General features: G+C 38.1%; 1 protein-coding gene across 1 annotated transcript in view; it reads right to left on the reverse strand.

Moving 5' to 3' along the window:
• The window catches only part of sns (sticks and stones), a 345,229-nt gene that overhangs the window by 95,222 nt on the left and 224,262 nt on the right, over positions 1-25,745 (reverse strand). Inside the window, exons 7-8 of the mRNA XM_069507275.1 lie at positions 17,302-17,417; positions 1,465-1,618 (exon numbers count right to left, since the gene is read on the reverse strand). Coding sequence (XP_069363376.1) covers positions 1,465-1,618; positions 17,302-17,417 — 270 coding nt within the window. The remainder of the gene's footprint in view (positions 1-1,464; positions 1,619-17,301; positions 17,418-25,745) is intronic.

The following is a 25,745-nucleotide window of genomic DNA, read 5'->3' on the forward strand; positions in this document are numbered from 1 at the left end:
TGACTGGCTGACTGACTGACTGATCTATCAACGCACAGCTCAAATTACTGGACGGATCGGGCTGAAATTTGGCATGCAGATAGTTATTATGATGTAGGCATCCGCTAAGAAAGGATTTTTAAAAATTCAACCCCTAAGAGGGTGAAACAGGGGTTTGAAATTTTAGTAGTCCACGCGGACGAAGTCGCGAGCATAAGCTAGTACTTCTATAAAAGATAATAAGGTATTTAAATATCATGGCCTTTTATAAATATAGTACTCGACAGGTCGAGATGGCAATCGGGGTATGAGGCGGAGAGACACCCCGCCCACCTGCACACTGTCACACGCACCGGGTTAGCGCGGGGCGTCCCCACCCCGATTGCCATCCCGACCTGTCGCGTACTATACACACTTTATTAGGTTAACTATTAAAATAAAATGAAATAACAATTTAAAAACTAAAGGTTATTAGATAAGAATTCCCCTTAATTACATAAAGGAAATTTCGGGATATGATAGGGAATTTCCGTTACTTGGTAACCCTAGGGTGGGGCGATCGGGGGGATGTTTTTTACCACCCCCCCTGTAGCTCGCTGTATCTTCAGAGTTTTTATAGGATTTCGATATGGTTTATCGAATGATGCACTGTTTTTTCATTCTTTGCTTGTTTTGGATTTTTTTTGATTGAATTGACTGCAGTTTGAGAACTTTGTTTTCTGGTTGATTCTTTTTAACAATTGGAATGTAATTTTTTTTATAACGTCTATATCGGAGAGTTGGCTAAGCATTGGAATAGGCTTGGAATGCTTTAAATATTTTATTATTTGAAATATTTTAGTCTAGAATTGTTTTATATTTTAAATTTTGATTGTTTGGAGTAAAAATTCAAATTACATTTTATATTTTCAGGATAGAAGTTACAGAGATTGTATTACCATGGTATTACCCCTTATCTTGTTTAATCTTTTATTGATCGGTAGATTGTTTTTGGGGAACCACCATAAGCGGTTTTATCCACCATAAGTCGCCTCGCACTAGGTTGGCGCGGAAGCTGTGCGGGTAGGGTTGCCAGGCGTCCGGATAAAGCCGGACATAGGTAGGCTTTTTGATTGCGTGTCCGGCCAAATTAAACGGTGTCCGGCTTGTCCGGCTTTTGTTAGGCTTTTTACATTTCGCAAACGAGCGTGGCCGAACGCAGGCGAGTCGACTGTCGTTCGCTCCCGCAGACGGCAGTGCCGCCTGACAACAAGATTTATGACAATAATAAAAAAACCTTGATTTTACATACAATTTTTTGTCGTACCTATTAATACTAAGACACAAAATCCTCAATAATGTAGGATGTCCGGCCTTTCTATTCAAATGTCCGGCCAAACTGGCTGGTCTGTCCGGCACCTGGCAACTCTATGTGCGGGTGTGCCTTCCTTTCCCGATTTAAACCTGTCGTGTACGATAGCTAGGCATATCATAATTTTCACATACCTGTATGCCATTCGGATTTGCTCGCCATTCTTGTACCATATGAGCTGAGCCGGGGGGTTGCCCCCACGGCTTCTGCAGACCAGTTCCAGGCTTTGACCCCGTCGGACGGTCTCCCCTTCCGCGTAGCCCTCGATGTAGGGGGCTCCTGGAGGATCTGAAAATGAACAAAAAACAATTTAAAAATCGTATACACTTGAAGAACATGTTTGACTGACATATTATCAAAACTGAGTCTAAAAACTTTAGATTTGCATGAAGTCTTTGTTTTTAAGTAAAATTTGGTATAAATAATTTATTTTTAAGTTTATTTACATTCTGCGGTGAATTATCCCCAACTTATCTAAATATGTAGTAGAAATAGTATCTGAGAAGAGTCTCCTTTAAGCGCTAAACGTCTCTTACTTCAAATAGAAATCAAGTTCAGTCATAGTCGAGCGAACAGTAAAAAGATACCGAGAATTCGACCAAAGGCCGCAAAAGTTGAGCAAACTGCAAATCCCTTTTGGCTCAAAGGGCGGGCGGGACGCTGCGAACTTTCAACTTGTGTTTAACTAACACTTTGACGGGCTTTTGGCTATTTTTTCTTTTATTTTTCCGCGAATATGTTTTAAAATCTAGGAAATAAGTAATTTAAACCGAGCCCGACTGCGGTTTGTACTGCATCAGGAAAATAATTGAAGATTTTTTTCACATTTGAAAATGGCGCCTTACAGTCGCCATATTGTTTTTTGTTTTTCAAAAATTTATAGGCAGTGTCACACAGGAGGTTTTAAGGATTCTAACGATACCCCATGCATTCGAATCTGTTATGGTGGAATAAAGAAAGTCACATAGATACATGACCCTGAAAACATTACAATGATGATGATTAGATGGTTCAAGGGCCGTCACAATCCTAGCAGTAATATTCCAAAGGATGAATGTGTCAAACTTCTAGAAAAGCTCACACCTGATTATGTTTCTCCGGATAAACCAGTTTTCTCAACAAGCAACGTATCTCTAGATACAAAAATATCACTGCAAGAATTGCTTAGTTGTATTAAAAATAAAGATACTTCCCCTGGTGCCGACAACATATCATATTCCATGATTAAGAACTTACCTAAAAATGCCAAAAATATCTTATTACAACTATACAATATTTTTTTTATGAATGGATTTGTTCCTAAACAATGGAGGGATATAATTATTATTCCTATCCCAAAACACAGCAGAGGTCCTAACTTCCCTTTATCTCTCAGACCCATTTCAATGATATCGTGCATCTGTAAAATTTTTCATGGCATACTAATCAATAGATTAGAGTGGCACATAGAAAAGAATAAGATTCTATTACCAGTTACCACCGGTTTTCGTAAAAGTCGATCTTCGTTGGAAAATTTATCCACATTAGTCTCAAGAATACAAATAGCTTTATCTAAACAACAAGCCACAATAGCTTGTTTCGTAGACCTAGAAGATGCCTACAACAATATAGATATTTCAGTGCTACTTAAGTCTATGGACTTATTAGGAATCAGTGGCAGATTATGCAGCTACTTGTGGAATTTTTTAAATGAGAGGAATCTTAAAATTAATGTTGAGAATTCATATATTTGCCGGAAAACTGGGAAGGGGTTGGCTCAAGGAGATCCGCTCTCACCTCTGCTTTTCAATATTGCGACATTAGATCTGTGTAAATGTATAAATACTGATAAGGTTTCAATTTCTCAATACGCTGACGATTTTGTAATCTATTTGATGTGCAAAAATACCCAAAGAGGGTCACAGGTCTTACAATTAGAATTAAATAAATTTGTTCATACTGCGATGCAATTAGGATTACAGGTATCAGCAGTCAAAAGTAAAATATGTATTTTTAGAAGGGGCTATAAAGATGCAACGGTAAATTTAACTGTCAATGATTCTACTCTGCAGATGGCCAATTGCGTAAAACACTTAGGTCTATGGTTAGATTATTCTCTAAGGTGGAAAAAACACATTAATGAATTAAAAGAAAGATGCTCAAAGTTTTTTAATGTTTTTAAAGTATTGGTAGGGCCGGGGTGGGGCATTCACCCAACCCATTTAAGAAAATTGTACATTGCTATAGTACGAAGCCGATTAGATTATGCTAGCTTCCTATTTGCAAACAGCTGTAATACACACTTAAGTAAGTTGGATAAAATTCAGAACCAATACATGCGGATTGTTGGTAGTTTTATCAGAAGCACGCCGATTCATGTAATGGAATCGGAGCTATATCTCCAACCCTTATGTACAAGAAGATACTACCTGGCCGGGAAGTTTTGGTTTAAGTCGGTATCAATCTCGGAAAGTGAGCTAGCGAATACACTTAGTGTTCTCAGTGCCCTTTGTCAAGATAGATATTGGAGATGCAAAAATAAACCTTTATTAGCTTTAGTTCACGACGAGTTCAAACACACCGCATTTCATAAGAGTAATAATTTGGACTGTTTTTCCCTAGATACTTGGATCAGCAATGTGGATTTAACAAATGTAGTTAACACGGAGATTGAGACGATCAAGAACGCTAAAAGGCAATACAATCAGAATGTGTTAAAAAATCTTTGTATGCATTACATTGCCGATAAATATGAAAATTTCTACAGGATTTACACGGATGGTTGCAAAGGAGAGGATGGTTCTGGTATGGCTTTCTTAGACACTCAATCGGGAACATCGGTCGGATTACGAGTTAATTCGAATATGTCTATCATGCACATTGAGTTGGTGGCTATAGCGGAAGCTGTGGCATATATTGACTCCCTTGCTCCTGGCAATTATGTGATTCTTACGGACTCAAAGAGTGCCCTTCAGCATATGTTGAAATGTACTACAACTGTTTTTCGCGGTGTACCACTAGCATATGATATCATAAAATCAATCCTTAAGATCTTATCTAATAAAAAGTATCTATGTCTACAATGGATCCCATCTCACATAGGCTTGCCAGGTAACGAGGAAGTCGACCACCTAGCCAAAGAAGCATCGTATTCTGACTGGTCATTTGATAGGCTACCCTATTTCAGTGATCTAATTTTTTTAGTAAAAGAAAGATGTTTTGATATGTGGAAGGAACATTTTGACCAGAGATCTCTCATCAAAGGCATATGGTATAAGACTATACAGCCATCCCTCCCTCGGCAACCGTGGTTTATTGGTGCTAAGTTAAGTAGATTCGAAATTGTAGTAGCTTTAAGACTACGTTCCGGTCACATTCCACTGAACGGATTTGCATACCTTATTGGAAAATCAAACTCGCCAAAATGCACAGAATGCGATATAATCGAGGATGTTTATCACGTCTTAGTGGAGTGTGTCCGGAACGAAATAGAAAGGCATAATTTTATAAATAGGTTTAATATTGACTTGAGAGATGTGGGTACTTGTAACAGTGTTTTGGCCCTCCCGTTGTCTAAGGAGGCCAGAGCACTGTGCAAGCTGTATAAAACGTACTCAAATTTTAGAAGTTAGAACATAATGAAATGTTTGCTCCTATGAGGGTGACATGTTTAGGTTGTAAACAAACCCTCTACAAAAATCTAGAAAAAAAAAAAAAAAAAAAAAAAAAATACACTCCGTTTTTTGGCAGTCGTGTACTTAAAAATAAGTTATTTTAATTGAAAATCACTACCCATAATGCTAAAGTGTGCTTGTTCGTTGGTTTATTGGTCCTTCAATCACGTCGCAATGGAGCAATGGATCGACGTAATTTTTGCATGGAAATAGCTTTTATAGAGTGACACAGGCTACTTTTATCTTGAGAATCAAAAAGTTCCCACGGGATTTTCATGATACTTAAATCCACGCGGACAAAGTCGCTGGCATCATCTAGTAGTACTTATAACAATTGATACAGATATACGTTTGTCTGTCTATTATCATTATTTCAAAGCTCACTTTAACCGAACACTTATTTGGTTCAGAGATAGCTAGCATTTCGTAGTCGAACATAAGCTACTTTTTAGCCTGAACATCAAAAAGTTCCCACTGGATTTTTTTAATACTTGAACCCACGCGGACATAGTCGCTGGCTTCATCTAGTGGTTCTTATAATAACAATTAATACGGCAATACGTTTGTCTGTCTATCATCATTATTTCAAAGCTCACCTGTTTAACCGAACACTATTTGGTTCAGAGATAGCTCGCATTTCGTAGTCGAACATAGGCTACTTTTTAGCCTGAAAATCAAAAAGTTCGGACGGCATTTTTTAAACAACCTAAATCAACGCGGAGTAGGTAAGTTACAAACATCATCTAAAATAATAGATAATTATTTTATAGGTATCTACTTATTAAGATTCTAAACACGATTTCCGAAAATTTCGAGATCGAGCTCAAAATTACCCACTTTAATAGTTTCAGGGAAAATTCTGCGTAAATACCTCATTTCAGAATCAACTTGTAATTTGAAATGAATATTATTTTCTGTGAAATTCAAGATGGATCTCTTTGGAGCAACATTATTATATTACTAGCCGATGCCCGCGACATCGTCCGCGTGGAATTAGGTTTTTAAAAATCCCGTGGGAACTCTTTGATTTTCCGGGATAAAAAGTAGCCTATGTCAGTCTCCAGGTCTTCATTTATACCCATGCAAAAAATCACGTCAATCCGTTGCGACGTGATTGAAGGACAATATTTAACCAACAAAATAACATACCAACAAACAAATACACTTTTGAATTTATAATAAGGGTACTGATTTTCTGGGAACTTAAAGGCAAAGAGTCGTTGAATAAAAATGGAAACGCGCTCTAATTAATTGGGCTTTTAAGCTATAAAGGACTGAAAGTGACAAGGTTCCGCCTTTTCATTACATCTTCTCATAAAGATCGGCCATTTCACAGGTAGCATGTGAAAAATCACGTGACCTTGTCATATGTGAGTCCTAAAATCACCTTTTCATATGTGAGTTGTAACACTTGCTACTTGCTTAAAGTAGCACGTCAAAAAAACACGAAGAAAAACTCACTTTATAAAATTAGTACATTTTTAATCCCGCTTTATTTTTTTAGGGTTCTGTACCTCAAAAGGAAAAACGGAACCCTTATTGGATCACTTTGTTGTCTGTCTATCTGTCTGTCTGTCAAGAAACCTACAGGGTACATCCCGTTGACCTAGAATCATGAAATTTGGCAGGTAGGGAGGTCTTATAGCAGTCATTAGGGGAAAAATCTGAAAATCGTAAATTTGTGGTAACATCACGAAAAAATAAAAATTAAAAAGGGTTATGAGTGTGAACAAATAATTAGTATTTTCAACTTAAAAAGTGAGATTACTATACCAAGTGCGGTATTATATGAAAGTGCTTTACCTGTATATTCTAAAACAGATTTTTATGTATTTTTATGCATACCTACTAGTTTTTGATTTATCGTGCATAATGTCGAAAAAATTCGACTGTAGTACGAAACCCTCGGTGCGCGAGCCTGACTCGCACTTGGCCGGTTTTTGTTTTGTATGGGAGCTTATGACGTATGTCGTATATAAGCGCTGGTATTCCCACGGATGACGGATAGAAATCGGATGTCCGTGTATTTCGCACATGGATGACAAATACGATTAGGAACCAAGTTTCACGTGACGTAGTCTAGAATTAGCTCTACACACCATCTACATACAATTAAATCGTAATGTTTGACTTGTAAGTTTGTTTGTCACTTCCCAAGTTACACAATACTGAGGAAACTGGGAGTAAATAGTATACAAGCACTTGGTATGTATGTTTAAGTCTAAACATAGTGTTTGGTTAAGTTTGTGTTACAATTGCATTGCCTTATGCTATACTAGCTGACGCCCGCGACTTTGTCTGCGTAGATTTAGGTTTTTAACAATCCCGTGAGAGCTCTTTGGTTTTCCAGGATAAAAAGTAGCTTACGTCACTCTCCAGGTCTTTGACTATACCCATGCAAAAAATCACGTCAATCCGTTGCTCTGTTGCGACGTGATTTCAATCCAACAAACCAACAAACAAACACACTTTCGCATTTTTAATAAGGGTACTGATATCTATACTAGATGTAGGCTGTAGAATATTGACTTAGCCTATACTTTTACCCGCGACTTCGTCCACGTGGTATGTAGGGTACTCGAGTGTAATGTAGCTACCTACCAATGAAAGAATATTTTAAATCGTATGAGCATAGTTTTTTTATTTTTTATTCAGATAGAAGTTATTTATCCCTGGACTGCAATCTCACCTGGTAGGAAGTGATGATGCAGCATAAGATGGAATGTAGCCCGGGATCGAAACTCCGACCTCCGATTAGAAGGCGGACGTCCTAACCACTAGGCTATCACAGCAGCTAGATTGGATCTAATATTTATTTATTTATTCTATTTCGGTACACACTAAAAAGCTGTGATAGCCTATTGGTTAGGACGTCCGCCTTCTGATCGGAGGTCGGAAGTTCGGTCCCGGGCACGCACCTCTAACTTTTCGGAGTTATGTGCGTTTTAATTAAATAAATATCACTTGCTTTAACGGTGAAACGGTTCTCCATAATGTTCTCAAAGGTGTGTGAAGTCACTCTGAGAGGAGACCCGTGCTCTGTAGTGAACCGGCGATGGGTTGATGATGATGACACACTAAAAAGTATCGTGGGTAGGCGGTAAAGCGGTAAGATAATAAAATATTCGCGAAGTTATTTTGTCTTGTTCTATCAAAAAATCTGACACCACATGTGTCTGAGTATGCGGTAATGTATTATTTTTAACCGACTTCAAAAAAAGGAGGAGGTTCTCAATTCGTCGGAATCTTTTTTTTTTTTTTTTTTTTTTTTTTTTTTTTTTTTTTTTATGTTCCCCGATTACTCAAAAAACGCCTGGACCGATTTTGAAAATTCTTTTTTTGTTTGAAAGGGTATACTTCAAAGTTGGTCCCATTTCAATTTGGTGAAGATCTGATGAACATCTTCGAAGATAGATACTGGAACTCCTCAACGGATAAGAGTAAATTGCTCGCGATCAGTGTAATAGCTTAGTAAACAGTAGATTTTAACCAGTCATAGCATAATTCCATGGGGCCACTAAAAATTGTGAAATAAAAAATTTTTACAAAAAAAATAAAAACCGACTTCGTTACATAAACACTAAAAATTGAAAAATAATTTAATTTATTACCGAATATATTATGTATACAAGAGTTAATATAGTTCCATAATAATATTTTTTGGGGTCGGTGCCAATGAGGTGCCATTGTGGAGTCCCATAAAAATATGAAGTCTAGACGATTCGCGCAGCTAAAGCTAATTGGCACCGGCACCAAAAAGTATTATTATGGAACTATATTAACTCTTGTATACATAATATATTCGGTAATAAATTAAATTATTTTTCAATTTTTAGTGTTTATGTAACGAAGTCGGTTTTTATTTTTTTTGTAGCATACCGAGCCGTCTGGCGCGAGGGCTAGTGAGGGGAGTAGCTCGATAAAATAATGTATCGATAGTTAATAACATCGCTCGGTAAGACGTAAGGTGTGGCAAAGAAAAAGAGAGGAATTCTTGAGAATAGTCAAAAAGAATCAGTACCTTTATTATAAATGCGAAAGTGTGTTTGTTTGTTGGTTGTTGGTTTGTTGGTTTGTCCTTTAATTACGTCGCAACAGAGCGACGGATTGACGTGATTTTTTGCATAGATATAGCCAAAGACCTGGAGAGTGACATGGGCTACTTTTTATTCCGGAAAATCAAAGAGTTCCTACGGGATTTTTAAAAAACTGATTCCACGCGTACGAAGTCGCGGGCATCAGCTAGTAATAATTATATTTCGAAAATAAGATTAGTATTAGAAGAAAGAATTGAAGGCAAAAGGGCTACAGTTCGCCAAAGATACAAATAGCTGGACGATATTAGAGGGTAAACAAGGCTTTGTTTTCCGAAGTTAAAAGAGGCTGCTTTAGACAAAGAAGCTTGATTGTGGTGAAAATATGTAATGTGTATATAATTTCTATTAGGCATATTATGTCGTTTACCACGTCAGCAAAATGATTAATAACTATTTAACTCAACACAAAAATAAAGCAAAGCCTCTCACCAAACTGCAACCAAAGCCAAGTTTGCAGTTTGGCGAGATGGAAATTGTTATATTACGTGTGCATTATAATAATAAAAAAAATAAAAAATGATAATTTCGAAATCAAAATATTTTATGACTGCTTAGAAAAGAATTTTCCGGAAGTTCAGCCAGAGTAAACTAATGAAGCCGGCAAGAAACCAGGCATTTATTTAAAAAAAAATGATTTAATTTCATTTTTAAGTCTACCATTTTCTTTAAAATATAATTGAATTTATCGACTGATGCCTTAGTCTATGTAGAGTTGTCATTTGACAGTCGTGCAGAAAAAAAAATTTAGGTAATAAAGCATGATTATATGAAGGTATTTCCTACCTATTGATATTATAATTTTCGTCGCATCACTAAATGAAACTTGAGCATAGGGGAAAAGAAAACAACGCGCGTAATTATACAGGCTGATGGAATTTAGTGTTGCAGAACACCATGTATTATGACACTCTAGCTCTTACCCGCGGCTTTCATCAAAATATTAATTTGAGAAACAAATTTCTATTTTTTATAATTTTTATAGTGTTTCACCTACACTTGAAGAAAATTTCTAAATAATTTTAAATACACATCAAAAATTGCGAACCGGCAGGAATCGAACCCGCGTCTCCGGGGATCGCGCCCAAATTTCTATTTTTCTAGTGGCTGTACCACCAGATAATGGTTTGGTATACATCCCGCAAATTGCTAATGCGCGTGGCCGCCATTTTAGTGACGTCAGCACTACACTGAAGTTTCGAGCTGATGGTATATTTTAACTTAAATATACGTCAAATGACGTCAAAATTACGTCATTTAGATGTTAATGAGACATCGCAATAGCAATTTGCGGGACTTATACCATAGAGGTAATAAGGGTTCAATTAGTGTCGTTTTCTTTCTCCTACGACATCGTAGGTTTCATCTAAAGTATCATTCTCTAGAAACCTGAGTTTTTGCATGGACTTTCTCTCTATAATGCAGACCTTTGTAAGGATTGAATAAATGACACCACTACCCATACAATAAACCCAAAAATGTTATGTTTGTTTGTCTTTCAATCACGTTACAACGGTGTAACAGATCGACGTGATTTTTACCATGGTTAAAGTTGAAGACAAGTTAAAGACCCAAGAGAGTGACATAGGTTACTTTTTATACCGGAACATCACATATTATATTTTTGATTTTGATTTAGCACAATAGACGCGTAATTTATATTCTGTTTTTTTGGCATGATTAAGATAAAAATATATTCTATTTCCTATTTAAAAATTGTCTAAAGAGTATACATTTATCTACTGCAGTTTTATTTCCAAAAATAAAAATGTTCGCGTAAAAGAAAACTCCGCGAAAAAGCCCGCCGCCCACCCAAATCGCACGGAATAATTAATAATTCATAGAGGTCGCCACGCCACGGTACCGTCCGCGAAAACACAACTCCATTTTGCAATTCCGACTTTGTTTGCTGACGGTCGGCGACCGGGCGTTGCCAAGGTCCCAACGTTGCTGTTATTTCAACGGATTTTATGTTAATTTTTGGGGAGAGACACGGTCCTCCGCCTTCCTCATCCACCTGCTTTCCGCTATCTTCTTGAGGTCGTCGGTCCAGCAAGCATATTTACGAACGACAGCAAAAAGCGACGTCAAGCTGGCTAAAGTGTCAAGATAGGGGATTCTTTAGGGGACTATTCAGACGACATATGTCATATCATTGTATACAGCGATATGCCTAATAATTCTATATCTATGATTGCGTGTAGAAACTGTGATAGCCTAGTGGTTAGGACGTCCACCTTCTAATCGGAGGTCGGGGATTCGATCCCGGGCACGCACCTCTAACTTTTCGAAGTTAAGTGCGTTTTGAGTAATTAACTTGCTTTAACGGTGAATGAAACCTGCGTGCCTGAGAGTTCTCCATAATGTTCTCAAAGGTGTGTGAAGTCTGCCAATCCGCACTCGGCCAGCGTGGTAGACTATGGCCAAAGCCCTTCTCACTTTGAGAGGAGACCCGTGCTCTGTATTGAGCCAGCGATGGATTGATTATGATAATAATAATACCTAGAGGTGAAAGCTTCAAAATGCATGTTTACTTTGTATGAAAAACGAGCTTGATTTTTATATGCATTTAAAACTTTAGAGAAAGCAGCAAAAGAAAAAATCAGCTGAAAAGCTCCCCTTTCAATGTCCAACATTTTTCACCGACCGAAAAATATCACGTTATAAAATAAATCTATCTCTTAGATCTCGATGACCTATCTCAAATAAAATGTATGATTTAAAACTTTCAGCTAAAAGAATGGTCACAATTTTTCATATTGTGTTCGAGTGCAGACAGACTTTACCGAGCAATAAAAAAACCCGGCCAAGTGCGAGTTAGACTCGCGCACCGAGGGTTCCGTAGTACAGTTGCATTTTTTTTGACATTTTGCACGATACATCAAAAACTTTTACTCATATAAATAAATTAAAATTTGTTTTTGAATGTACAGATAAAGCCCTTTTATATGATACCTCACTTGGTATAGTAATCTTCCTTTACAAGGTGAAAATACTAATTATTTGTATTGAACATATTTTATTTTATTTGTGACGTAACCACAAATTCACTGTTTTTTTTTATTTTTAATTATTTTAATTGCGACTTGTTTTATAATTTCAGTAGTAGTGATATCACATTATTTAATACACATAACCAAAGCTTGGCGTATATTTGTGACATACTTGGCCAAAGCTTGGCACCAGTTCAGTGTGGTGATGACTGTATGAATAAGATTATTAAAAAATCTGACAAACACTGAATGTCTAACAATTTGTAACACCAAAGCAATTGTGTCCGGGACATAATCCGAGTTAACTGAATGTCCGGCGATAGTCCTGACGTTCATAAGTCCGGGCCATTTGTTTTATTTTCTCAGCTCAGATGTATGAGAAATTGTTGCAATTCTTTTAAGCTGACTTACCTACCTCGCCCACGAGTTTTTAAATCGTATACTTTATTTGAGATCGGTTGTTGAAGATAGGGATTTGTCTTTAAACTACAATGTCAGTATCTATTGATTTTGAATCCATACTAATATCATAAATGCAAAAGTGTGTCTGTCTGTCTGTTTGTCTGTCTGTCTGCTAGCTTTTCACAGCACATCAACTTGGGGACTTTTTATGTCACATTTACTAATTTATGTCACAGAAAATCAAAAAGCTATCACGGAATTTTTAAAAACCTTTGGGGTTTTTTTTAATTTATAGACTAGCGCTTGGCTGCAAAAAGCGCAGCGTTGAAAGACTCAAGAAGAGGAAAAATATCTTGGAACTCCAGCATTTATCGTTCCTGTATGAACTATGCCTTAGGATAAGAACGAAGTTAGATCAAAGACTATATAAATTAGGCGTCAGTCGACATGGCTTTTTGCTCTTAAATCAATAGATACGGTTATTATAAGCCCATCAACCGGGTACCGAATCCGGGTCTCCTAATATCCTCATAATTGAGACCCGGTCCCGGATCCTATCGATAGCCGGGCAAGGGCCGGGCTAACCCGGTCATTAGCGGTGTAGCAGTTCATTTATCAAGGTAAATAGCTTTTAGTCATTACATTACCTTTGAACATGTTAAGAGAAGTGTCTCCCGAACGCGCTCCATACTAACGAAGTTTCATTATTATTGAATACTAGATCATGGCAGTGTCCGTCCGCGTGGACTACACAAATTTCAAACCCCTATTTCACCCCCTTAGGGATTGAATTTTCAAAAAAAAATTCTCAGAGGATGGCTTCGTTATAATAGCTATCTGCATACCAAATTTTAGCCCGATCCGTCCAGTAGTTTGAGCTGTGCGTTGATAGATCAGTCAGTCAGTCAGTCACCTTGCTGCCTTGTTGATTTAGGTCTTTAAATATCCCGTGGGAACTCATTGACTCATATTAAGTAGCCTATGGAGTAGGTAGCAGAAAATAATGTACATTTTTATTTATTTTATTTTTATTTTATTCTTCTTTATTTTAAGCTTGTCTTGAGTAGGTACGACAATAGTGCCACGGGTGGGGTTCGAACCGGCGCCGACCTTTCAGAATTCAATCCGCTCCTGTAACCATTGAGCTATTGCGGCTATTCTGAATTCTGCGATACCTAGCGTTCAATCATTAATAAATTCAGTCAGACCGATGTCAATACTGCCCGGGACAGTTAATATAATATTGTATATTGACATTAGTTCCAATTGAATATTAATATTGTATCATGTCCACGCTCCTAGGCTTGTGTAAATAGTCTTCTAGTTTTGGGAACTATATTTCGACCCTAGTTTTAATTCAATATTAGCTTATATGCCGGCCGGCGAATTAGTTCGCGTGGAATAGGTCCACTTAGCCATCCCCCCCCCCTCCCCCCCCCTTAAGTGCTAACAGTGCCCTGTTACTAAGCCTCCGCTGTCCGTCCGTCTGTCTGTCAGCGGGCTGTATCTCATGAACCGTAGGTAAAATAGGTAGAGAGTTGAAATTTTCACAGGATGTGTATTTCTAATAATTGTCGGTGTAACAACAAAAAATAAAAAATTCTGAATGATTGCCATGAAAATTTAAAATAAAAACTTGTATGATGATACGGAACCCTTCGTGTGCGAATCCGACTAGCACTTGATCAGTTTTTTTTTTAATAGTTGAAGGCTGAAGCGAGCGATGGAAAGGTAGCCTAATAAGTATGGTACGCGACAGGTTGAGCTCGCAATCAAGGGAACGCACCGCACACCCGCACAGTCCCCGCACTAACCCGGTGCGGGATAGCGTGGGTGAATTGTGCGAGTCTGTACATAAGATATTTGGGGTTTAAGTGGAACCACTCGTACCGCCCTAAAGGAATTCTCGGGAAACTTCAAAATGCCTCAAATAGTTCAAGAGCTATTATCTCAGTCTTGAGCGTTTAACAAATTAATTTTAAGTACGGGAGGCGCATGTACAAGTAAGTAAACCGTAACATAAAGTCGTTAAAGTAACTCCTTTGAAACTTGCGCACATTGTGCCGCTAGATGGCGTTTAACTTACAGCAAACTTTTTTAATCCACACTACAATATAACAGTTTTCATTTATTCTTTTTTTGTTGTTCTTCATTTTTTTGTTTTTTTTTTTGTAATTATTCTTTGCAAGTATTTCTGACAATAAATCAAATTTTATTTATTCATTTCATTCAATATTTTAAGATTGACACAATGAGCACAGGTCTCCTCTCAGATAAAAGGTCCATCACGCTGACCAAGTGCGGATTGACAGACTTCACATATTTTTGAGTACCGCGAAAGGAAAAAAGGAACCCTTATAGGATCACTTTGTGGTTTGGGTGTCTGTCTGTCTGTCCGTCTGTCGTGTCTGTATAGAAAACCTATAGGGTACTTCCCGTTGACCTAGAATCATGAAAATTGGCAGGTAGATAGGTCTTATAGCACAAGTAAAGGAAAAAATCCGAAAACCGTGAATTTGTGGTTATGATATCACAAGAAAAAATTAAAATTCGCGCGACTAAAAAACTCGCGGAAACTCTTTAATTTTCCGGGATAAAAAGTAGCCTATGTCCTTCCCCGGCATGTAAGCAACCATGTACCTTTCACCAAAATCAGTTAAACTGTTGGGCCGTGAAAAGCTAGCAGACAGACGGACGGATAGACAGACACACTTTCGTATTTATAATATTAGTATGTATGGATTAATAAATGGTTCACCATTTCTATAGGATCTATTCTGAATTCTGTGGTACATCCTAATTATAACAAACACCATTTGCGGAAACAACCATGTTGTCTCCCGCGTCGGCCTATATTTTAGGATCAGTTACATCGAATTAGGACAAACCCACACGCTGCGTTTGAAATGAAACTTGACATGGGATATGCGGGGGACAATGTTTCATTATTTGCCTTCGTAATGTACAAAGCTTTTTAAACAAGATAAAATCGGTCAAGAGCGACTCGGGCTCGCATACGAAGGGTTCCGTACCATACAAAAAATAGCACTTTTTAATAGTGGCAATTTTGAAATTTTTATTATTTGTTATTATAGCGGCAATAGAAACAATATATATTATTTTGTGTGAAAATTTCAACTCTTTACGTATTACGGTTCACAAGATAGGTTATACGGTTCGGGAGCGGTCTGCGGAGACTTGGGTTGACGAATTGCGACGCTTTTTCCCGGCAGGCTCGGGGCCACCTGGGTCGTACCGGAATACGAGACCTCACAGATCCTCATCGGACACGGCTGTTTCCGGGCGCGCCTGCATGGGATGACGTGCGAGAGCCCGGCGTGCGAGTGCGGCTTTGGCGACGAGGATAGGCACCATGTGCTGTGGGACTGTCCCCTTTAACGATGTTAGATGGGATTGTACGCGGGGAAGCAGGGCCGGTCTTCTACACGGACCTCATCTCATCGGCGGGGAACTACAACCGGCTACGGGAATTCGCGCACCATCGGCATAAGAGGCGAAGCAGCTCGGAACGTACAGGTGCCAGGTCAGCACCACGGAGGACCAGCAGGTGTTCACGAGATACAGCCTGCTAACAGATGCCCTACCTGTGATGACGCATGGAGCGGAAACGTGGACACTGACAGTTGGCCTCGTCTACAAACTAAAAGTCGCTCAGCGCGCTATGGAGCGAGCTATGTTGGGTATCACTCTCAGGGATAAAATCCGGAACGAGGAAATTCGTAGAAGAACAAAAGCGACCGACATAGCTCAAAGGATTAGCGCGCTGAAGTGGCAATGGGCAGGCCATGCCTGTCGCAGAACCGACGGCCGATGGGGCAGACGTGTTCTGGAGTGGAGATCGCGTACCGGTAAGCGCAGTGTGGGACGACCCCCAGCCCGCTGGACCGATGACCTGAGGCTGAGGACCGTGTTTGGTGGCGCGCTCTTAGAAAGGCCCATGTCCAGCAGTGGACGCAAACAGGCTGATGGATTGGATTGGATTGGATTGAACAGATAGACGGACGGACGAACAGCGAAGGCTTAGTAATAGGGTCCCGTTGGCACCCGTGGTGGTACCCACGACCCCACAAGTCGTTGTTGTGCTCTAAGCTTAAAATTAGGACCTGTTCCCACTAATGCTATATTAGACGAGATGAGGTTACTGCTGTCATAACATTACATACTCCCATAAAGCTTTTATGTGAATATATTTTTTGCTCTGTAAGGCCCATTGTTGATAAATTGAATCATGTTATTTTTGCACCGTATGTTTTTGCAAGGCTAAGTTAACATTGTGAGTTAGAATATTTATATAGTACCTCACATAGAATTTAAAATATGCGATAATATCCATAATAATATTAAAAATTAAAATTAAATTATTTATTCGAGCAAGAAAATGTAATTTCTGTGCACTAAATTTAAAGGAGTTCTGCAAAGTATTGCACAGAACAAAACTCCTTAAAGTAGGCACAATAATTGTTACAACCTGCTGGAGTGCTTTGGCATCCGTGCTAGGAAATATTATTTAATTTATTTATACAAAATTAATTTAAAAAAATTATACAAGCGAAAGTAAAATTAATACTGTCCTTGACAATTCTTAGTAGCACCCTAAGGGTTGTTATTTTGTTATATTTCAAAAGAATAAGAATGCACTTTCGACGAAAATTAACACAAAACAATATCAAACTATGCCTTCTTCTTGAATCACTTTATCTATTGATGGAAACCGCATAAAAATCCGATGCGTACTTTTAAGATTGAAGCGCACAGATGAACTGACGGCGGGAAGCGACTTTGTTTATAGTATGTAGAGATGTACTCACATAAAACACTAAGTTGTACTGTGCTTCGCATAGGCGTGTCTCGCTGCAACGCCTCGTGCCTTGCTTCGCACGTGAAGTCCGCGTAGTCGTCATCTGCTGTCGCCTTGAAATGGACCCTGTGGACAAAGCACACATAAATAAATAAATAAATAAATAAGCCTTTTATTACTGAAAAAGGTACAAATTTACAATATTATTACAATTCTAAATGTGTAATTAGATACATGCTTTTAGGTATAAGTACATAATATAGTTGCTTATAGTTACAGTAAACAAGTTGGTTTACAATATTTTCTGGTTTTTGTTTTATTTTATAGAACACAATTTTTGAATTTATTAATACATCTGAATATTTAAAACTTTTGATACTAAATCACAATTTTTAAAACATAGCACACATACTTTTACTGAAACTATCCAATGGTATAGTAGGTACCATCATCATCGTCAAAGTTATTCGAATATGATGAATGATGTGACCACAATTTCACGGTTTTCAGATTTTTCCCCTAATGTCTGCTATAATATATAGGTAGGTCTACCTACCTGCCAAATTTCATGATTCTAGGTCAACGGGATGTATCCTGTAGGTTTCTAGACACACAGACAGACAGACAACAAAGTGATCCTAAGGGTTCCGTTTTTCCTTTTGAGGCTCGGAACCCTAAAAAATAGGGCTACTTTCGGGCTACCTGCGTCAAACTAACGTTTGACGCCTGTCGAGTGACGTCGAAACCTCGACGTTTTGTTAGAAGTTCCCTATCTGACGTAAACTCTATTTTACCCTAAAACTTAATAAGAAAAAAAGTGAACAAAACCCCCAATCCACTTTTTACACTTTCAAACAGCTAAACTGAAACTCTAGCAAGCGGCCATACATTTCCATACAATTCTTTGCTACAAACGCATTCCATTTAAGCTATTACTTGCATGCACGCTTCTCGAATACTGGCTGCCACAGAAATCTGAATAAATATAGAAGTGTTAAGACCAGTTTATTCGTAGCGCTTCAAACAAGCGTAGTATTGTTTCTCATCTAAATATATAAAAGGAAAAGCTGACTGACTGATTGACTGATCTATCAACGCACAGCTCAAACTACTAGATGGATCGGGCTGTCCGACATGCAGATAGCTACTAATATGGCGTAGCTACATCCGCTAAGGGGTCTGTCGTGTCTGTCAAGAAACCTATAGGTACTTCCCGTTAACCTAGAATCATGAAATTTGGCAGGTAGGTAGGTCTTAAGCACAAGTAAAGGGAAAAATCCGAAAACCGTGAATATGTGGTTACAAGATCATAAAAAATCAAAGATTTGTGTTACCGATCAAATGATTAGTTCAACTAAAGCACATCAAAATGGCGCTATCCGTCATTAACTTGCAAACTTTTACTATACTGGTTTGAGATTTCTTGTGCGTTGGTGCGGAAGCGGAACCCTTCGCACTTGACCGTTTTTTTTTAATTCCTGTGTTGCTCGAAATCGGCAGCACCAGTCCTGTATTAAAAGCAACAGATACCATTTCTATTATAATAACTAGAGTTCTGTGGTGGCTACAGAGTTTAATGCAATTCGAGAATTTCAGTGTCGAGTGGATGCAATTAAAACGCTCCCCCTCTCCCTTTACCCCTCAGGAGACTCTCTTGTATGGAATTTGTCTCTTTAATATCGAGTATTATATATTTTATGCAGGACAGCATGTAGGTAATGGGTAGGCCAAGAGCTGATGGCAACAATGTCTGCATGGTTTATACTTAGCGTTACTATTACATTTAACTGTCACTAAACAGTTGTCTTGCATAAACGTAACCTATGCGTTACGTTACAACCTAATTTTTAAAAATTAAAAAAAATAATTGTAATTTTTTTTCTAATTTTTGTTTTTTATAATTATTTTAAATTATGTTTTAGTTTAAGTATTAGTTACACAAAAATTAGAAGCACGTTTAGAGTTAACCTGTAAGTGAGTATGCATTGATGGCATAAGTTTAATTATACATCGGCCTTTAGAATGACATTTCGGCTTTGTAGAGCGTTGTATCTGTCACTCATACCTATATGACGTTTTGTCGTTCTCAACGACAGAGACGGTGCTCTACAAATCTGCTATCTCCTAATTTGATGTACATTACTTTCGGCCGCCGTACTGTAAGTGATTTTCATAAAATAACGAAATCTTTATATACCATTGGCTTCTTAGTTCTAGTTTTATATGACGGCACATGAAACAAATATCTTTGAATTTGGAACATTATAATATTTTAGCAACCGGCTCTCACACTATATACATAATTATTTGAGATGAAAGCCACATGCGTCGGACTAAGTGTGGTCTCCTTTGTGAAGGCAAATTAAGCTCTTATTGCTTTAGCTCAATTACAACTGTTTTTATTTACCTACTCTTTTGCACAAAATATAGGCTAAGAGCGTTGGTTTACTGCAGACCTATTCCGTCATTAAAGTTTTCAAACCAGGGGCAGTCCATGACATGCCACTGCCTCTTCAGCTTGATGATCGTCAGCTATGTCAGGAACCTTGGTCTCATCTATATACAGGGTGTAACCAGAACGCTGGCAAAAAGGAAGACAGGTGATAGAACTGATGATTACTGAATAACACCACAAAAAAAAACGCGAAAAAATATAAAAAATCCAATAATTTTATAAAAGTTTACGATATATTGCAAGTAAAACATCTGTCTGTAGGCCTCTCGGAGCAAATGCTGCGTCGTAGGCAAGGCATTGACCCGAGTTTTGCACGCTATACATTGCGGGTTTGAAAAATACTAAATCACCAAAACTACAAAATGAGGCAAATGATTATTGGTATTAGATTGTGTTTAGGAAGTATAACAATAACGCTAACTTTTTGCTAGCGTTCTGGTTACAACCTTTATATAAAAGGAAAAAGCTGACTGACTGACTGACTGATCTATCAACAGACAGCTCAAACTACTGGACGGATCGGGCTAAAATTTGGCATGCAGATAGCTATTATGACGTAGGCATCCGCTAAGAAAGGATTTTTGAAAATTCAAGCCCTTAGGGGGTGAAATTTGTGTAAACCACGCGGACGAAGTCGCGAGCATAAGCTAGTAAGAAATAAGTGCCATGAAGGGTCTGCCGTATATTTCTGTAGCGTATTTCTCGTGTCGCGTGACCGAAGTGGGCCGCTAAAAGTCATCCTACCTAATATTTCACGAAGTCACTATCACGTAACAGTTAGTAAACCCCATAGTAACTCAACCGTTCCATTAAAACCACATAATAATTTAAACAGCAACATAAAAGGGACGCTACTACATTACAAACAAAGTAAACACAGATACCAGAATGATAAAATCAGGGCCGCATACGCTTTAGCAACTAATTCTGAGCCGGCCGATTTGTGTCAAAGCGTGATATGGGTCCTTAGATTGGGAGGAATAAAATATAGCCTATAGCCTTAGTATGAGATTTTACATCTCACCAACGTTCGAAAGTCAAATTGAATAACGTTAGAGGCAAATGGACCTAAAACTCCAAGTTTGAAAGTCAAAAATTCGGTACAAATAATTTGTATCAAAGCGTGTATGGGTCCTTAGATTGGGGAGAATAAAATATAGCCGGTAGCTTAGATGTATAATATCCAATGTACATAGTACGCTGTGGTGAATATTGTGGTGAATTATTAATATTCACCACAGAGTACTATGTACATAGGATATTTACAGAGTACAGCGTTACTGACTTTGGAATTTCATTTCATGAGATTCATTACGTCACACCAACGTTGCAAGAATTCGAGAGTCGAAACACAATAGCGTCAAAGTAAAATGGATCTAAAGAGCCTTGAATTGAAGTCAAAAATTCATTGCCACTGATTTTAATTTCGCAACGTATTCGCGTGGAGCGCTGGCTGTAGATGTGTGGACAAACTTGAGCTTTTAAGGCAGTTAAGATCCAGTTTACTATGACGCAGAAGTGTTTCGACACTCGAATACTATCAACGTTGGTGAGACATAAAACCCGTACTAAGCGTACTGGTCTACCTATAAAATCTTATACTAAGGCTTACTGTACTCTATGTGTATGTAATGTGTTAGTTAGATTGGCTGAACGTTAAGATTATGCTTTCATAAGGAAATTGTTTTATTAGTAGATTTATTGGATGTTGGTAGCCATTCATTTGGCATAGAGCCTAATGAACTTTTTGACCGACTTAAAAAATGTTAAAGGAGTTTATAGGCTTAAAACAAAGAACAATTAAAAAAACCAGCCCGTCTGTCTGTATGTCACAGTCATTTAAGAAAACCTATAAGAGCTATAAAGTTGAAATTTAGCAACATTTTACCACTACACATTTGGAATTTGCAAAAAGATTCACTGATCAAGAAAAAAATATTTGGTAGGTATATATAAAAAAAAAGTAAGCTTATTAATTAATTAATTAAATCATGAAAATTGAGAGTTAAAAACATACACACTCTTATAGAAAGCAATATTTTTCTCCTTTCTTTGGTTAATGAATAAGCAATATCAAGCCCTAAAAGCTGTGATAGCCTAGTGGTTAGGATGTCCGCCTTCTAATCGGAGATCAGGAGTTCGATCCCGGGCACGCATCTCTAACTTTTCGGAGTTATGTGCGTTTAAAGTAATTAAATATCACTTGCTGTAATGGTGAAGAGTTCTCCATAATGTTCTCAAAAAGGTATATGAAGTCTACCAATCCGAACATAGCCAGCGTGGTAGACTATGGCCAAAACCCTTCTCACTCTGAGAGGAGACCCGTGCTCTGTAGTGAGCCGACGATGGGTTGATCATGATGATTATGAATACCAAGCTAACAGTATTACAGAATTTATTCAAAGTCATAAACGAAAATGTCTCTGAGCGAACGAAATGTCGAAGTTTTAATTCAAATGTATGGAGTTTCCGCTGTTTCCTACATAATCACCTAAACGCCGGATGTGGCGAACACACTGACAGACAAAACATAAATTACTTTTTGCAAAATGTTGGGGAGTCACCGCTTTGTGTGGATATACAATTGTCTAGATATGACATGAATTAAATTTTTCACACCCATTCCGGCTTTGCTCAAGTGGAATTTTTGAAAATCGGTAAGGGGGCAAAATTTACAAAATCCTGAAACACAATGTACTTTTTCACTTTCGACCGAAAACCCAAATACTAATTTTCATACATATGACTAGAAAAATGACGGATTTTCATACAATCTTTCATCCCCTATAATCCCCTTAGGAGTGGAATTTCCAAAAATCCTATTATAGTGAGCGCCTACGTCATATAAAGAACCACTGTCAAGGGGCATTGATAGATATTATCAGTCAGTGTGTGTGTGTTGTTTCGGATTGACTACGCTGCGTAGGACCTACTGGCCGCTACAGCGTCACCGGGAGGGGTAGCGAGTCCCTAGCCCTAGGGCTCGAAGAAATGATTTGAGAGGTCGTGGGTCAACGTCCTCCTAAGGGCGCCTCCTGTGAGGCTCGGACCACATCTTAGATTGACGTTGGGATGCAGCGATTTCTTGGACTATTAGTCAGTCCGTACGCCCCCGAGGCCGTTGCGTGAGTCCACGTCCGGGTGACGTTAGTAATCGGGGACCTCGTCTTCGCCGGCGAAGATATTGTAATAAGGTTGAGTTAGGGTCGTTAAGAACCGGCTAAGGGTGTCTTTTATCGGGGAGGTCGTTTCGGTCGGAGATCAGTCAGTCAGGACAAGTCTTTTTATATCAGTGTCGAGATGGCGATCGGGGATGGAACGCCCTGCATACCCGCACAGCTCCCGCGCCAACCCGGTGCAAGCAACCGTGGGTGACATGCGGGTGTGCGGGGCGTCCCTGCGCCTCATATCCTGATCGGCATTTCGACTTGTCGCAGGCTATAAGTAACACAAGAAAAGCGTCAGTGTTGCCCAAAGCTAGTATCATGTAGGTTTTAGCATCTGGTTTTGTAATTTTTGAATTACACTCTGGGTACGTTGCGTTGCTTGGTGAGAGATTCAATGAATAAATGCATGGAGTTTTACGTCACACTGTCCACGCTGCGCGCTGTTGCATGGCATGGCAAGGAAATACAAAATTAAAAATACCTTGTGCATGGATGCATTTTTTTAAAAATTATAAAGTGCTGACTACTGCTAACTAACTAGCTGATGCCAGCGACTTTGTCCGCGTGGATTTAAGTTTTTAAAATCCCGTGGGAACTGATTGATTTTCTGGGATAAAAAGTAGCCTAGTAGAAAAGTAATGTCCTTCCCCGGGATGTAAGCTAACTCTATACCAAATTTTATCGAAATCTGTTTAACTGTGTGGCCATGAAAAATTAGCAGCCAGACAGACACACTCTCGCATTTATAATATTAGTATGGAATATGGATTTATACTTAACTAGCTTACGCTCGCGACTTCACAAATTCCTCCGCGTGGACTACACAAATTTCGAACCCCTATTTCACCACCTTAAAGGTTGAATTTTCAAAAATCCTGTCTTAGCGGATGCCTACGTCGTAATAGCTATTCTGCATACCAAATTTCAGCCCGATCCGTGCAGTAGTAGTGCGTTGATAGATTAGTCAGTCAGTCAGTCACTTCTTTTTATAAGTATTATCATACGGACGCAAAAAATTGATATATTTTGAACATGTCTCTTCCATTAAAAGGACATTTGGTTTGGACATGACAGGATGAAAGTTCATCGAAACTTTCCAATTGATGTTGGGAACAAAATAATGTACGTGGAATTAGATTTGTATGTTTTGTTGTTGGACGTTTTGTCGTTATTTTGTATACAAAATATACTACATTTTTGTAAAGCGGTAATGCATTGTGGTTAAGACGTCAGCCTCCTATTCGGAAGGTCGGGGGTTCGATCCAAGGCACGCATCTCTAACTTTTCAGAGTTATGTGCGTTTTAAGCAATTATTATGAAAATTATGAAAACCATCTGAAAATTTGTACATTAATTTCTGAGATTAGCCTACACAGCGCGGCGGGGTACTTTAATCTAAATATTAATCTAAATAAACGAAAAAGCTGCCTGACTGACTGATCTATGTATTAAAGCACAGCTCAAACCACTGGACCGATCGAGCTGAAAGGCAAGCAGCTAGCTATTATGACGTAGGCATCCGCTGAGAAAGGATTTTTGAAAATTCAACCCTTAATGGGGTGCCATAGGGGTTTGAAATTTGTGTAGTCCACGCGGACGAAGTCGCGAGCATAAGCTAGTTAACAATATGTAGTGATAGTGATTTAGATTCTACGTGTATTTAAAACAATTCAAAAAATGCAGTCAGAAATTTCATTTGAAATTGTATTCGTAGCTTTACACAGTACAAGATAAGCCATTCTTATTTAATTCCAAAAGTCGAGTCAGCAGAATTCAACGCGACTATTGTAGTGAACTTTTCGTGCATTTTGGACCATAATTAATTCCGCGCGTAACATCCACGTCACACTGTAATCTCGACGTAATGTTGGATTTATTTCGTTACTTAGCCCAGACAAACTGTCAGAGGCTAAAAGCTGTATTTGGAATATTATTTTATATGAGGTTTTATTCGTTTTGTAGAGAATACTGAGAAATATACAACACTTTTAATTCTTAAAATGTACTGTTGATAAAATATTGTAGAGATACATAGTCTGCTGGTACCTATAGCAAGTAGGTACTTAACTTTTGAGATTTTACAATTATTCAAACTTTTTGACACGTAAGATTCTGTCAGAAATAGAAAACCTATTAAAGTCAAAAGTCGAGTCAGCAAAATTCAGCGCGACTATTGTAGTGAACTTTTCGTGCATTTTGGATTATAATTAATTCCGCGCGTAACATCCACGTCATTGTAATCTCGACGTAATGTTGGATTTATTTCGTTACTTAGCATAGACTAACTGTCAGAGGCGAGCTGCATTTTCACTATTACATTTTATGTGAGATTTTATTTTGTAACTTTATTCGTTTTGCAGATAATAATGAGAAAAACACTGCAGTAAAGTGTTGTTAAAATATTGTAGATAGAGAAATAAAAAATGCCTATTGTTATTCAAGCTTTTCCAAACGTGCAATTCTGTCATAAATAGGGCCTTAATAATACACCATATTCAAGCCAAAAGTCGAGTTAACAAAATGTGAACTTTTCGTGGACCATAATTAATTCCACATGTAACATTCACGTCACTTTTTAATCTCGAAGTAATAATGTTGGATTTATTTCGTTACTTAGCCCAGACAAACTGTCAGAGGCATTAAAGCTGCATTTTGACTATTATTTGATTATGAGATTTTATTCATTTTACAGAAACTACTGAGAAATATACAACACTTTTAGTCCTTAAAATATTATACCGTCGTTAAAACATTGTACAGAAATATACAGTCTATTGTTCAGCTGTTATAACAAGTACTTAATTTTATAGATTCTACAGCAATTCAAGCTTT

The sequence above is a fragment of the Maniola hyperantus genome, chromosome 25 (assembly GCF_902806685.2).
Source record: "Maniola hyperantus chromosome 25, iAphHyp1.2, whole genome shotgun sequence".
Taxonomy (NCBI): domain Eukaryota; kingdom Metazoa; phylum Arthropoda; class Insecta; order Lepidoptera; family Nymphalidae; genus Maniola; species Maniola hyperantus.